The 14,909-nt window shown below is 43.0% G+C and overlaps 2 protein-coding genes across 2 annotated transcripts in view; both read right to left on the minus strand.

Moving 5' to 3' along the window:
• CTNNAL1 (catenin alpha like 1) overlaps window positions 1–3,981 on the minus strand; it is a 62,789-nt gene extending 58,808 nt beyond the window's left edge. The window contains exon 1 of the mRNA XM_042963295.1: window positions 3,794–3,981. Within this exon, the coding sequence (XP_042819229.1) occupies window positions 3,794–3,916 (123 nt within the window). The 5' untranslated portion in view covers window positions 3,917–3,981. The remainder of the gene's footprint in view (window positions 1–3,793) is intronic.
• A 5,258-nt stretch (window positions 3,982–9,239) lies between these two features.
• Window positions 9,240–14,909, minus strand: part of TMEM245 (transmembrane protein 245) — a 97,424-nt gene continuing 91,754 nt past the window's right edge. Inside the window, exon 17 of the mRNA XM_042963724.1 lies at window positions 9,240–11,092. Within this exon, the coding sequence (XP_042819658.1) occupies window positions 11,047–11,092 (46 nt within the window). The 3' untranslated portion in view covers window positions 9,240–11,046. The remainder of the gene's footprint in view (window positions 11,093–14,909) is intronic.

The following is a 14,909-nucleotide window of genomic DNA, read 5'->3' on the forward strand; positions in this document are numbered from 1 at the left end:
CCCAGTTGTTTTTCCGCTAAAACTGTTACATGTTTTCACTTTCATATTGATGTCCTTAATCCATCTGGAATTGATGTTTGTATATGGTGTGAGACAGGGATCCAAAGTCATGTGTTACTGGATAACCAATTGTCTTAGCCCAATTTTTTAAAAGTTTTTCCTTTCCCTACAGATCAGCAGTGCCAATTCTGTGACTTCTCAATTTTCCACATATATGTGGATCTGTTTCTAGGTTCTCTATTCCCTTTCACTGGTCTATTGTCTTAATTATGAGAGCTTTATAATGTCTTGAAATCTTCCCACTTTGTTTCTCTTCTGGCTATTCTTGGCTCTTTGTTCTTTTATATTAATGTTGTAATTACTTTTTATCAAATTCTGTTCAAAAATCCTGTTGAAATTTTCACTGGGATTGTGTTAAATTTATAGATTAAAGGGGAAAATATTGAGTCAATCTAGTCATGAACACGGCACTTCATTCCATTTACTTTGGCTTTCAAAAAATTTTTTAAAATCTTTTCCTAAGGCTTGGCCATGTATGTATGTATGTGTGTGTGTGTGTGTGTGTGTGTGTGTGTATGTGTATGTATATATATATATATCCATTCTCCTAGGAACCTCATTTTTATTCTAACAGGCTTCTTTTAGAATTACTTTTTTGTTATTAGAGAAATTCAGTTGACTTTAGTATACTACATTCAGTGAACTTACGAAGCCTCCTAATTTTTATGATTTATCTGTAGACTCTTGAGTTTTCTATGTAGATAATTTTATCAAAACAAGAGCTTTGTTTTTTCCTTCTGTATCTTTACACCTTTCACTTCTTATCTCATTGCACTGGTTAGGATTTCCAGCACAGTGCTGACTAAAAGCTGCAATAGCACACATCTCTCCTCTTGTTTCTAGTTTTAAAGGAAATGTCTGTTTTAAATTTGACTTGTTGCTATAATTTTAACTGTAGGTTTTCTGTGGATACTCTCTATAAGGAAGTTTTCTTTTATTACTAGTTTGCTAAGTGCTTTTTATCATGATTATAAGTTGCATTTAATTGAATGCTCTTTCTGTATCTACTAATAAGAACATATATCTTTTGTAATATGTGAATGCAGAAAATTATATACATTTATCTAATACTGACTCAACCTTGCATTCCTAGAATAAGGCCAGTAAGCCAGAACTTTGTAGTTGGAGAGTCGGAAGGGGTTGGATGATATCAGAATAGAAACTATATGCTTAAAACTCACTAAATTTTGTGAGTCTTGTTCACCTCAAGACCTTGTCTCCTCTCTGGCACTGTTCACGAATTATCCATGCCTCCTCTGAGGAACATTTACTATTGATGTTGCTAATTTGACACTTAGCATGTGCTAATATATACAGATCCTGTCTCCCAACATGACTACAAGTCCCTCCAGGAGCAGCTAGTAAGTATACAATAAATGCTTACTTAAATATTCTTGGGGATAAAATGGTGAAACATGAGTTGGATAATAATGCAGCATCCTTAGAAAATGAGACTCTGGACCTGAATTTCTAGAGACCTGCAGTGTTAATCAGCTAATACTCACTGAAACTTAAAAAATCACTCTAAATTTTACTCCATACTCCCCTGCTTTGTTAACAGTATTTTTGGCCATGCTTTATTCATTTGGTTTTGAGCAAATTCAACTTTTACTTATTGAGTACAGTCAATCATCAGGAATGTCACTTAGGGTACTGTACTAAAGATATGGCTGTGGATACATCACATGTGGGATGCAGAACCTCAGCTATGACCCTGAATCAATCTTTAACAAGGAAGAAAAAAATTTAAAAAGCTTGCATTTTTCCCCCCTGTGGCATTGACCTGTAGTTAACTCTCAGCAGCAATTCACAGGATTCACACATTCACACATTTCCTCCTCCACTCCACCCTCTTTCATTCCAGAATTACACAATGCAGAACTGCAGAACCGATACATTTTTAACAGGGTTACTGTGAAAAGTTACCGTTTCTCCAAATCACAACTACTTTCCACCTTGCTTTTCCACGGTGGACTCTCTTCTCTGTACCTACCACTAGCTGACCTCATCACTGCTTCTGGTCTCTAGAGAGAACACAGCATATGGTGTAGCTAAGGGCGCTGAATCTGGAACCAGGGTGCCTGGGTTCAAATGCCAGTTTGACATTTACAGTTCAAAGTCCCAGGGGAAGTTACTTAGCCTCACTATTCCTCAGTTTCCTCTCCCATATAGTGAGAATAAACACATATCTACCTCATTAGATTGCTATGAGAATGAAAGGAATTAATATTTACAAAGTGCTTAAAACATGGCCTAACACATCACACACGTTTTGTTAAGTACGTGGATCAAATACTATCAAGCTGAACTCCAACCGCTCTCTTATCTCTCTCCTAAAACTACTCCCCTAGTTCTCATTTTGGGTTGTGGTTGTACTGGTGGCATTCTTTGGGGGAGGAGGGCAGTGCAGACATCATTAACCGATCCTAGCCTTCCTTCCCGGTGGTCAGGGCCTCTACCAGACAAGGAAGGGAAGAGGAAGGAGCAGTGTCAGCTGTATTCATTCACTGTTGGCTTAGCCAGGCTAAAAGTGAGCACAGGTAAAGAAAACGGAGCTGTTTATTTAATCAGCATAACAGGAATCTAGAGACACGTGTGACTGCTATTTTTAAATATGTGGAGGGCTGGGATGGAGAAGAGACAGCATTTAAAATTCTAGGGAACAGCTACAGGCGCCCCATCACTGAACATGTTGAAGCAGGAGCCTGGTGACCAGGTGCAAAGGATGCTGTAAGAAAGAATTTTTTTTTTTTTTTTTTAATTTAGAGTCAGATAACCTTTAGGATTCCCAGTGCTTCTAAAGTCTTGGCAATAGCAGCGTGAGTCATCAAGACGTTACAATCTAGTTGTGAGTCACACATCGCCAACGCGCTCCTGAAGGCACAGAATTCTTCCCTCTCCACGGAGCCTGGCACATTTCAACAAGATCTAGGTGAGGAATTCTAGCCCTCAGGCTGCGTAGAACTCGGCTCCCAGGAACAAAAAGTTCTCTAAAACTCAGGCGCGTCAATTAGCTGATTCCGGGCTTGTGTTATGACCAACGAATACAATAAAGCATACATCCCAGACGGGATTTGGGGCAAAAAGATGTGCATCCGGATCAACTATCAGACAGTGCTTCACCTCACTCCAACGAGGCCAGACAAAGGGCGCCTGAAGCGACCCGGCAGGTTAAGGGGCAGGGGCAGGGGCAGGCAGGGTGGCCCGGGGTGCCCGGGAGCCCAGCGAGCAGACACGCGCAGGGAAGGGGACAAAGGCCTCGGGGAGCGCACGCCGGGCTTGGAGGCCGGCAGGAATGCCCCAGCCGGAGCGGCCGGCAGTCGCGGGGTGCACTGGGGATGCAAACGTGGGGGGCCTCCGGGGAGCCGGGGATGGGGGAGGGCTTCGCGGGCCCGGGGGGAGGGGCAGGGCTAGCCGAGCGGGTCCCGTGGGGCAGGCCGGGCGGCGCACCTGCCTGCCGGGCTCTCGGGTCGGCGGGGGGCTCCCCGCCCCTCAGCCCAGGCGGCCTCCCCGCCGGATTTCGGATGGTCGGGACCAACGCCGCCGCCGCGGCCGAGGCGGGCCCCCAAGCCTCAGACGGGCCGCCCGACCCGACGCCGCAGTCCCGGTGCGGAATGTGGGGCAGCGGCTGCCTCCCGCCGGGCCCGACCCGGCCCCGGGGCCGTGCGAGCGGCCGCCGCCATCGCGGCCGCGGCCGGAGGGAGACGAGGGGCGGCTCCGGATGGCACTTTACCTGAGAGACCAGCGGGAGCAGCGTCTGCTCCACCGAGCGAGTTTTGATCTCGAGTCCCGAGTCGAAGGCGAAGCCCGACGGGCCGGCGCCGCCGACGCCGGCCGGGCCCAAAGAGGCGGCCATAGCGCTCGGCCCGTCGCGCAGCCGGGACACCGCGCCACTGCGGGCCCGCCGCCCGCCAGCCAGCACGCCCGCGGCGGCGGCAATGCACCCGCGCCGCCCCGAGGCCCCGCCCCCGCGGGGGCCACGCCCCCCGGAGGCCACGCCCCCGCGCGCTCGGGTCTAGGGTTCGCCCTCTCGCCCTGCGAGAGGGTCAGTCTCTGTCTGTCCCCCTTCCCCGCCCCGTCTCTCTCTCTCTCTCTCTCTCTCTCTCTCTCGCCAGGGCTGATTAAACCAGACACCTGCCAGCCTCCCACGGCCACGTGGCCTCTTACCGAGGCAAGGACAATCGTCCCTAGCAAAGCGTTTCGTCCTCCTAATAGGTGACTGGTTCTAACTCCGATTCCCACGATGACTTCTGGAAGCTGAACTAACTGGTAGAGCAGAACCACAGTCAGGTGCGTAGGAAGGGTCTTCTACCCTGAGACAGGAATTCTACCGGTAAAGCGTCTTTCTGGAGCTTCTCCGGAAGGTCCCATTTCCCCCTGCTCCTCTTCTGACCCTTTCTCATAATTTGGGCTCGATTGAGCATGAAACATATGATGATGCAGTCTTAAGGAGTACCTGGGTACTTGGCAAGGAGACAGTGATTTGGGTATCTTTCAGGCTACTTTTCAAAAGGAAATTAACTAGAGCATATGGGAAGCTTCATCTACTGTTCAACACTTTTACATTTTAAAACTACTTTTCAGAATTACTTTTCCTAGGGCTACGCCAGAGCAGTTTCCTAATAGCTGTTTATTGACTGAAAAGATCGGTCAGCTCAGTTGGTTGAGGCTCTGACTCTTGATTTTGGTTCGGGTTGTGATCCCAGGATCATGAGATCAAGCCCCATGTGGGGCTCTGGGCTGAGCCTGGACCCTGCTTAAGATACTCTCTCTCCCTCTCTTCCTCCCTCCCCCTTCCCCCTGCCCTTCTCCCCTACTTGTGGGTGCTCTCTCTTAAAAAAAAAAAAAAAAAGACCATTAGTGTATATTCCTGGTTAAACTCACTTAAAGGTAAAGCTATCCGGGAGCCCCCGCATAATCGGATGGGAGGGAGGGCTGAACGCCGCTTTCCTCAGGAGTTCCAGAAGCAAAGCCAAAAAGGCAGCTGTCAGAAACACACCCAGTGAAGGGGTCCTAGGCTCAAGCAATAGACTGAGAAGCATGGAGAAATATTTGTGAACTAGCCTATCTGCCAATAAGCAACTAGCAGAGTAGAAAATAATCCGAGGCTGGTGAGTCCACCCTTTCACTTTTGCCAGGATCATTTCTCCATCGATGTCAGATTGATGAGCAGAATACCACCAGCCCCAAGTGTCAGAGGCTCCTTCCCAAGCACTTGTTGAAATGTGCTTCCCATGTGGGGGTTCAACTCCATCTGCCAGTGCTGCACGTTTATCTTTGCTGTTGAAGATAGCCATTAACATGGGCTTGTTTTCTTCATGCAAAATGTGCAGTTCCTTTAACCAGCTTTTCCTCGGATTCTTACTCCCCAGCCACTTACCTTACCAGGCCACCTTCACGAGTGCACTGAGGGCTCCAGCCTCAGCGTTGGACCTTTTCACCTCTTTAAGGTGCCCAGCATCCACTCTCCAGACACATCTTCCCTTATGTAAGTTGCCCATATTACATAAAAATTCAGTGTAGGCACTGGTGCCAAAGGAAAATATTTAAGGCCTAAGTAAGAGACAGATATGTATTCGTGAAAGTTTCACTTCACTGAAGATCAAATTTCTCAACAGAAATGAGACTAAGTTTACCACCTGATTCATTTAACACTAGTAATTTTATTTCAAAATATAAATATTTCACATGTACAAAGAAGTTACATCAGTAGGTTGTCAAAGCAAGTTAAAGCTAAGAAGTAGGCTCTGTGTGAGAATAAAGAATATGTATTGTATTTGAACAAACTCTTTTTGCCTTCAAACCATCTCTACTTTGCCTGAGAATGCAGAGATGATACCTTTCCAAAAGTTATATAGGCAATTACAACTATACACCCAGTCGTGGTTTTAAAATCAAATGGTATCTGAAATATCCTCCAGTCACCCAAACAAGGGGCCCTACAAAGGACAGAAAAAGGATTTTCTTTGGGATAGCTATAATAAGAGTTACACTTTCTGGGCCACTGCAAAAAAAAAAAAAAAAAAAAAAAAGAAATAGGATTTGATAATAAGCCAACATGATGTTATTTGAAGATTCACTTCCACACCTTTCATTTTAAGATATAAAGCAAGAATTAAAATAAGAAACCAGGTGTGGAGGAAAGAACTCTGGACTTGGAGTCAGAAGTTCTGCAAGTGAATTCTGGCTCCATAATTTTGTGGTAAAAACTTAAGGGAAAAATCACAAAAAAAACCTTTTTGAGCCTCCAATGCCTCATTCAATAATACTTAACACCTGCCTATCTCACAGGGTTGTTATGAAAGCAGTCTGAAAACTATAAAGTGATATACAAAAGCATTATTAAAATGTAATATCAATACACCACCACTATATTTGCACATTAATAGATTCTTGAAAAACTTGCAAAACTAAACACAAATACTGATTTTACACACCATAATAGGTGGAAAAGAATCTCTATACTTTATGTATAGCTCTGAACAGCAAATATGTTTTCTTTCTGGTATCTCATTAAACTCTGAGATTTATTACAGTTTACATGGAACCATGGTAATAGATTTACCATTCAGGGTTTCCATTAAGGATGTCTCCTAAAAGAGCTGTAAACTTCCTCGAAAGCCATGTTTCCCAAAGGACAAGAAGTCCTTGGAGAAGCTCTGCTAAGAGGGGGGAGGGCAGGGGAGCAGTTTAAGGTCAAGTAAGTCTAGTAAAGTCTTTGTCCCCTCATAAATTCACAATATTTAACAGCAGGTTTAAAAACTCTAGGAAGTCCCACCGAAAGGGAACAAACTCAGAATTCCTCAATTTTAATTGACCATAGAGTCCCTTCCCTTCATATACACTTCTTATAACATCTAATAACATCCCTTGGAACTACTGCCATAAGGAACACATTTTTCCAAAAGCTGCTCAACCAAAAGGGAAAGGGAAGAGAAGTAGAACATGGGCTAAGAGGAAAACAAAACAAAACAAAACAAAACACTGGGGGCACCTGGGTGACTCAGTAGGTTAAGGGTCTGACTTCAGCTTAGGTCATGATCTCACAGTTTGTGGGTTCGAGCCCTGCATCGGGCTCTCTGCTGTCTGTGCAGAGCCTACGTGGAATTCTGTCTCCCTCTCTCTCTGCCCCTCCCCACTCACTCTCTGAAAAGTAAATAAACATTAAAAAAAAGAGAGACAAAAGAACCGCATTCTACTCAGAATTGTTACTAGCCCTGTGCTAGAAAAGCCTATGGATTTTTCTCCCCTAGAAAAATGACAGGATCACCTAATTATAGAAGGCCCATTCTGGCACAGAATTTTTATGACTCTAGTAGAGAGAACATCTTGATTTACAATTCTTTTGATTATTTTTAAACTGTCAAAAAATAACTGCTCAGTGGTTTCAGTTAGCATGTGCATATTTTTGCAGGTCCTCAATTAATGAATATATTTTGATGGCAATTGTGTAAGGACAAAAAATGAATAAAAAATCAAGTACTTGGGGGCGCCTGGGTGGCTCAGTCGGTTAAGCGTCCGACTTCGGCTCAGGTCATGATCTCGCAGTCCATGGGTTCGAGCCCCGCGTCGAGCTCTGTGCTGACAGCTCAGAGCCTGGAGCCTGTTTCAGATTCTGTGTCTCCCTCTTTCTCTGACCCTCCCATTCATGCTCTCTCTCTGTCTCAAAAATAAATGTTAAAAAAATAAATAAATAAAAATAAAGTACTTGCTCTTAGCTGGAACTAACACTTGGAAATATACTGCCATAGGCTATTTCCAATGTGAAATGCCTACTATAATACTCTTGTAAGGGTCTCGAAAGACCCAGAGAGGAAACTGCCAGTCAGGACCAGAGGATGGGAAGTTATGAAGGGGTTTTTCCTATAAACCCTGAGGTTGAGAGCCCTGGATAGCTCACTAAAATTCCTTTGCTCTAATCAAACCCTTCATGGCCTGAATCTCTGAGTATCTCTTGCCCCGTAGTGACACATCCTGAAGCACTAAATGCAACCAATGTGGGAACTAGGGGTAGGATTAGGGTCACAATGGGTATTTAAGACCAACATTAGCCAGAGGACCTCAGCTGCAAGCCCTTTAGCCACCCTTTAACTGGAATATGCAGCTGCTATTTCCAAAGGTTCTGAGTTTAAATACAGCAAGCCTCCATTACACTTCTTGACCTTGTCAAAAGTCCGTCTACACCAGTGTCACAAGTCACAGGAAAATTCTGCCAGCTAACTACCTCTAATGGAAGAGAGTGTTAGGAATCCTCACAAATTTAAACATAAATAAGACTTGTATCTCAGGCAGTCTGACAAGAGATCACTTCCAGGAACAGAGAATGTGACAGGAATTTTGGAACTGAAGAAGAATTTATAGGGCATGGAGTTTATGCTAAAAACCCTATACCTTATTCTTTCTCAGAAAAGAGAGGAGCACATCTGTGTGGAGACTTTCATTTTCTCCCATCCCCCGATTTGGTTTACAACTGAACTAGTGAATATGAACTTAAAACTAATCTTTAATGAAGCTATAAAATAAACGTAAGACATTGTGGTAAGATTTCTGGATCCGTTTTTACAGAAGCCACTTCATCAATGCACTGTCCGCTCCTAGGGAGACTTTTTCTGGGACAAACCCTAACTGAGAATCGGGGACACGTCATTTCTGAGACCAGAGCTCGAGACTCGCCCCTTTTCACACCATGTGATCTGTGTCCTGTGAAACTTCTGTAAACCCTCTTCACTATATCCAAAGAGATGTGTTTCTCTGTTTGGGGGTTCCAGGAAGACGTCCCAGAGCTGGCTGACTTTCTGAGTCATTACGCGGTCGCTGGAGCACTGGGGCAGTTCCAGTCTCCTGATGAGGACTGTGTAGCACTCTGGGGGTACCTCTGCTCCTGATATTTCAGGTGATATGATGTCATTGTCAATTTTGGCAGCTCTAAAATCTTGTCTTAGGGCTCTAAGTTCCCTTCTATGATCCTGGTATTTATACCAGTAATTATGACCAGCAACAGCCATACATTAGCTCAAGGTTAGTTTTTTCCGTAACACTTCATACAGCTAAAAACACTTTAGAGGAACATAATTTGTATATGCAGACGAAACTCACTGTGTATATAATACTTCTCTCTTTTGACTATGTGCCAACTATAGCTATAAACTTAACCAGCATACAATTAACAAAAACAAATATGATTTCTTTAAGCCTTTTAATGCAAACATTTCAATTTTAGTAACGCACATGATGTGGCCAAGATTCAAGGTGAGAGAAGGGCTTCTTATGATTGCCTGTGGCACCCTGTACAGTACTTGGCATGGGAACCAGAGCTGGCAAACTCTTGACAAGTTTTCCTGAACAAATGACTGAAGAAAAGCAGAAGTCAGTTAGTGGCCAAAGGAACACTCGGTGTAACATCAGATTGTGACAGTAAAAATAAGAGACCTGCATGTAGTCTAGTGTATAAAGTCAAGCCCTCACAGTAGCCTCTTTCCTAGATGGACCTAATTTCTTAAGTAATATCAGAATAAATTTAAGCTAATTATTATTAACTATGCTTTAGGGAGACAATGTTTTAGAAAAAAAAAAAAAAAGACTTCCACCTTCGTTTTCCAAAGGGAGGTCTTTGATACTTAGGAACCCTTTCTCCTCCATATTCCCTTGGGGACAGATAAAGAGCCTGATGATTGCATTATACAGTGGAAAGGGCACAGAGCTAAGAGCTAGGTTCCAGTCCCAGCCTTGTCATTAACTGTAGGACCAACACTAGGAAAACTGTGGAAGATACTGGAAGAAATGTTACAGTACAGCACGGTCTGCAGACTATCAAGTCAGAAAGATTTGAGGTAAAAATCTTACTAAATTTTTCTGAACCTTAGTTTCCCCGTCTGTATGAAACAGTTCTAAAATAATATAAAGCTACATGAAAGCTGATGGGGAGTGGCTGTGAAAAAATATGCGCAAAACGACTTGTAAGATGTAAAGCGCTATGCTGGTTATTGTGATATCTGAGATACTTAAAAAAGTCATAATTCAACAAGCCTTCATCTAGAGTCTTATGTGCAAGGCACTGTGCTAAGTGATGGAAAAATACTACATAAATGTAACATTCTACTGCTAATAAGTAACTAATTGGCAGAATTTCAAATAAGCAAACAGGGATACATTCAACAACTCAGAGAACTGCTACTCCTGAGATTTTTCACTTAAAGTATCTGGAAAGAAAAACTGTACCACAACGTGAATTCTGTCATACTGTTACCATTAATAGCAGCTTAATCAGTATTTTACTTCAAAGTGGTCAACCAAGTTTTAGAAAGTTGGTCATAGTGTAATGGTGGATGGAAGGAAGAGAAGGGGGGGTGGGGGTGGGGGGCAGAGACAGTCTTTCTGTGTCTCCTATGGCTGTAACACACAACTAACTGACATTCAAATAAGCCACCCCGTCTTACACTTAAGATTTGTTCTTTCTTACAAAGGGGACCATACACGGTGGAAGAAGGGAAGACGACTCCTTTTTCCTGCTCAAGAAACTGCAAATTCAAAAGTGAAAACCCTCTTCATTAAAAAGTGACGACCATAGAAAAGTTTAAGAACAGATTCCTTAAAGCAGGAGAAAATTACACTGTAAATACTTTTAACAGCAGGTAGTTTAGGGCTCTTGAAATAACTTTATAAATACATATTATAATAATATAGATAACCAAAGTGGGAAACTTCAAGCCATGGTACCAGTGTATAAATCGAAACTCTTCAAGCCATCCTAGCAACAATTAAGTGAGCAAACCACAATTCTGAGCTCTAAAGCCGTGCTTTAAAATGGAAAGCACCCCACAGCGAGCTCTCTCTTGTCCAGGCATTCTGTAGGGAAGGCCAGGAGGGTTCTGCTTCTTTTCCGGGCTCTGCTTGCTAGGCACGGATGAAAGGACAGAAGGCCACAGCTGAGCTGAACTCACTATCAAGACGGAGCCTCCTACAGAAATCACTGCGGGGGAAACCATGTCAGTCTACTGAAGATTTCAGATCCTCAGAAATATCATGAAAAGTCCTGAAGGAGAAAAGAGGAGAACGATTAGTTCTGCTTTTGAAAAAGGGATATGGGGGGGGGGGGTGGATAAAACCAAAGAGATACATGAAAAAACAAAACAAAACCAAAACAGTATCCAACCAGTAGTTAGTTGCCATAGAACAATATCTTATTTTTATAACCGGAGAGCCCTGACGAGGTCAGATAGTCACTATTTTTTGCTAGGACTTTCACTGAGTATTACTTCAAAGTCTGCTAGTTATCTCTGTTTTTGGTAACAAGAACTCTAGTTTGTTGCTGGGTCCATGGTCTCCCTTCCAAGATGATTTCCCCAGACTCCTAATATCTGGTCTGGCTGGATGTGGACTGCTACATATCCAAGGTGCCGACCTCAGGACTGCTGTAGCTAGCTCACCTCTGCTCCATCGTTTACATGCCCAGGCTAGGAGGATGTCACCCAGTCAGGTCTGTATCTGCAGTAGCCAGGTCAGAGTTTATCAATGATGTGCTCAAGAACCCATCTTACACGAAAAGACCTCATGCCAAGGCTGGCAGAACAGGATTCAAGACTAAATGTTTGTGGGACAGTCATATGAGCCCCAGGCTGCCTACCTCTGGCTTCTTTTGCCTAAGAAATAAACCTCTAGCTCACAGTTCTAAGTCACTGTTATTTTGAGTTCTGTTGACGGTGGGGTTTCTCGCTTTTTGTTTTTCTGCTTACATACAGTCAAATCTATCTTATATGATAAAGAGACAAAGCACACATGTATCACCCTTTCAGGCACAAGTGATGTTGCTCCTTTACAACATAATCACCAACTAGGAACTCAGAAACATAGTTAAGTTAAAATTTTTACATTTTTCAGAACAATTCTCAAGTCTCCAAGTTATATCAATTTGCAGCCACATCACTGTAATATGTTGAACCGTCTTAGTTTATCCGTCGAATAAAGCCCATTTTATTTTCATACCTATAACCAAGTGTTGGTTACTGTAAACAGATTACTCAATGTTCTCATTACAAACAGACCCAAAGTAGACTGTAAGGAAACTATTCCAAAAAATTCAGAGACCAATTCAGTTGTAGAAACAAAAGATGACAAGAAGTTGTCATTGGGTGCAGATACATAAAGCAAATAATCTGAACTTCGGCTTCAGTTCCACATTCATGCCACCTCTCTTACCCCTTTTACCTTATTCCTTTGTTTTCTCAATGTTCTTTTCACACAATGAGGAGGGCCAGCGGGGTGGAGCAGAGGTAAAGACTAACACTCTAGCACGAGCTACGAAGTACTTCAGAATCAAGAGGGCACAGGTAGAATCTTAGAGAAGAGAGATTACATTCAAGGATGCTCTGTTATCTCCAGGCTGCCTCACCGGTGGGCGCCCTAACCCCTCATCCCTCCAACACGCACCCCTAACTAGCACAGCTCTGCTTCCAAAGGAACAGCTCTGAGGAGTGGACAAGCTTCCAGGCTATGGCTTTGAAAGGGTTTGCATGTGTCATGGCCAAACTCACAATGTTAAATATATGCTGGCAGGTCAAAAAATTGGAATGAATTTTGTTTCCTTAAATATTTTTTACACTCTGAATGAAATCCCCCAAAACAAAGATTTATATACACACAGATTGTATATGTGTTACTATCTCTCCGCACATCAAATTGGGGTTTCTCAACAGCAGCACCATCAACATTTCTGTGCACTATTCAGATGTTTAGCACCATTGCTGCCTCTATCTGAACTTGTGACAATCAAAATGTCTCTATACATTGTCAAGTATCTCCTGATGGGAGCAAAACTCATGCCCCCCCCTCCCCGCCCACCCCCCCAACCACTGCCCCTAGCTGACTATGTGTCTATTTTTCACAATCTCACCTAAATTTGTGTTCCTACATTTGCGTACAGTTGTCTACAAGCTGTCTCAGATGACATGAATTTCATAAATAGTACTCAATTTAGGGACCCCTGGAAAATCTTTAAAACCAATAACCCAAAACTGGCCAATATTAAAAGGCATTTCCCAATATGCAACAAACAGGTTTCTAAATTCATCCTGTGACATCTTTTCACATTTCTAAGATACCTGCAAATTTGAATCTCTGTTCAACTCCTCTAAATTGTGAATGGAAATTTCTGCCTCAGGGCAAAGATGCATGAAATAAGATTAAGAGTGTGGTTGGCCTGGTGACTGCTTTCTGTTGACAAGTAAGCTTAGCTGTAACCTTGAAATTTATACCTACTATTCAGCCCTCAGGCCAAGAAGGCCTCCAAAAGGACCCAGAAAAAAGAAAACAAAGTGAAGCAAGCTGAGAAAAGTTATCTACAGTTTTCTAACTCAACATTCTATCTTCTCTAGATGTTTTGAGTGGTGATGGTAGGGGAGTGTGTGCGTGAGGGTAGGGGGTAGAAGCCTACAGAACACTGATATTCAACAAACCTGTATATCTCGGAAAACAAACTCTCTAATCTAACAACACAGAAATGATTTATTTCGGTCCTCATTGAGAGGCGTTGAGCTAACTAATCAGCAGGGCTCATTAAACTTGAACTTCCTAGAGTAGGAAGAAACAAAGGGAGAATACTGCATTGACAGTATTTCTAGAAGAGTCCTACTCAATCATCTAAATACAATATTCTTTTCCAAACCATAAGGATCATTATGCTAAGCACTACAGTGGTGGGGGCGCCTGGGTGGCTCAGTCAGTTAAGTGTCTGACTCTGGATTTTTCGCTCAGATCATGATCTCAAGGTTCGTGAGACAGAGCCCTGAGTCAGGCTCTGCGCTGACAGTACAGAGCCTGCTTGGGATACTCTCTCTCCCTCCCTCTCTGCCCCTCCCCTGCTTGTGCAATCTTTCTCTCAAAATAAATAAACTTAAAAAAAAAAAAAAAAAGAACTACAGTGGTAAGATTTCTCATATAAGAGCAAGAAATGCAGAACAGGACATGTGCCTGGAGGGACAGAGACTGCTATTAACATTTTACAGGTCCTTTAATGGCAATGGAGACTGTGTGGTGTGATTTCTCATTTACAATCCCTGGCTCCTTGAAAATGTTTCTGAATCTTCCTCCCTCAAAGTTTCAGTGAGATTTTTAAAAATTCCTTTATGTAAATGTTTAAACTTGTTCTGATTTAACATCTCAAGAGCTGTTGACTCCTTTCTTCCTAGAAGTACAGAATAAATTTTGGACATTTAAAAATAAAAAGCTTTAACTGACTTAGTTGGCCTGGCATAGCTGAGTGTCTATTTCCTAAACTCTCACTTAGCACACAGGTACACAATCGTGTGACAGAGCACATGTCATCACTATTATGCACATCCCTTCCTTTCCAACTAATTTGGAACACAGCTCTAAGGCTGGGCTTCACTGTGTTCCATCTTTCTTTATCAGCCTCAAGGTGATATTGCAAAAATCTTTTTATCTGATCTGTTCTTGGTTTCACTAACCTATGAATTCACCAAATGTTCACTGGGCATTTTCTATGTGCCGGACGTCATGCTAAGAATGGTAAAAGGGTGGCAAACAGATGAGACATAGTGCCTACTTTGAGAAAGTTTCCTGGCGACTAGGAAAGACAATTAATTAAGCCTACACAAATATAATGTGTGTTAAGTTCCAACAGGATAAGTACAAGATGCTGTGGGGTGAGGAGACCATGAAGCAGGGACATCTTACCTAGCCCAGAGAGTTCTGGCAATGTTTCTCAGAAGAGTACTCTGAGGACAGGCCACGGTACCGGGCTTGGCTGGAAAGGGTGTGGTATTCTTTACAAAGAGGGAAAACATGTGCAAAGATGACAATGACTTCAGAGAACTAAAACAAGTTCAGTATGG

Source organism: Panthera tigris, chromosome D4, assembly GCF_018350195.1.
Source record: "Panthera tigris isolate Pti1 chromosome D4, P.tigris_Pti1_mat1.1, whole genome shotgun sequence".
NCBI lineage: Eukaryota > Metazoa > Chordata > Mammalia > Carnivora > Felidae > Panthera > Panthera tigris.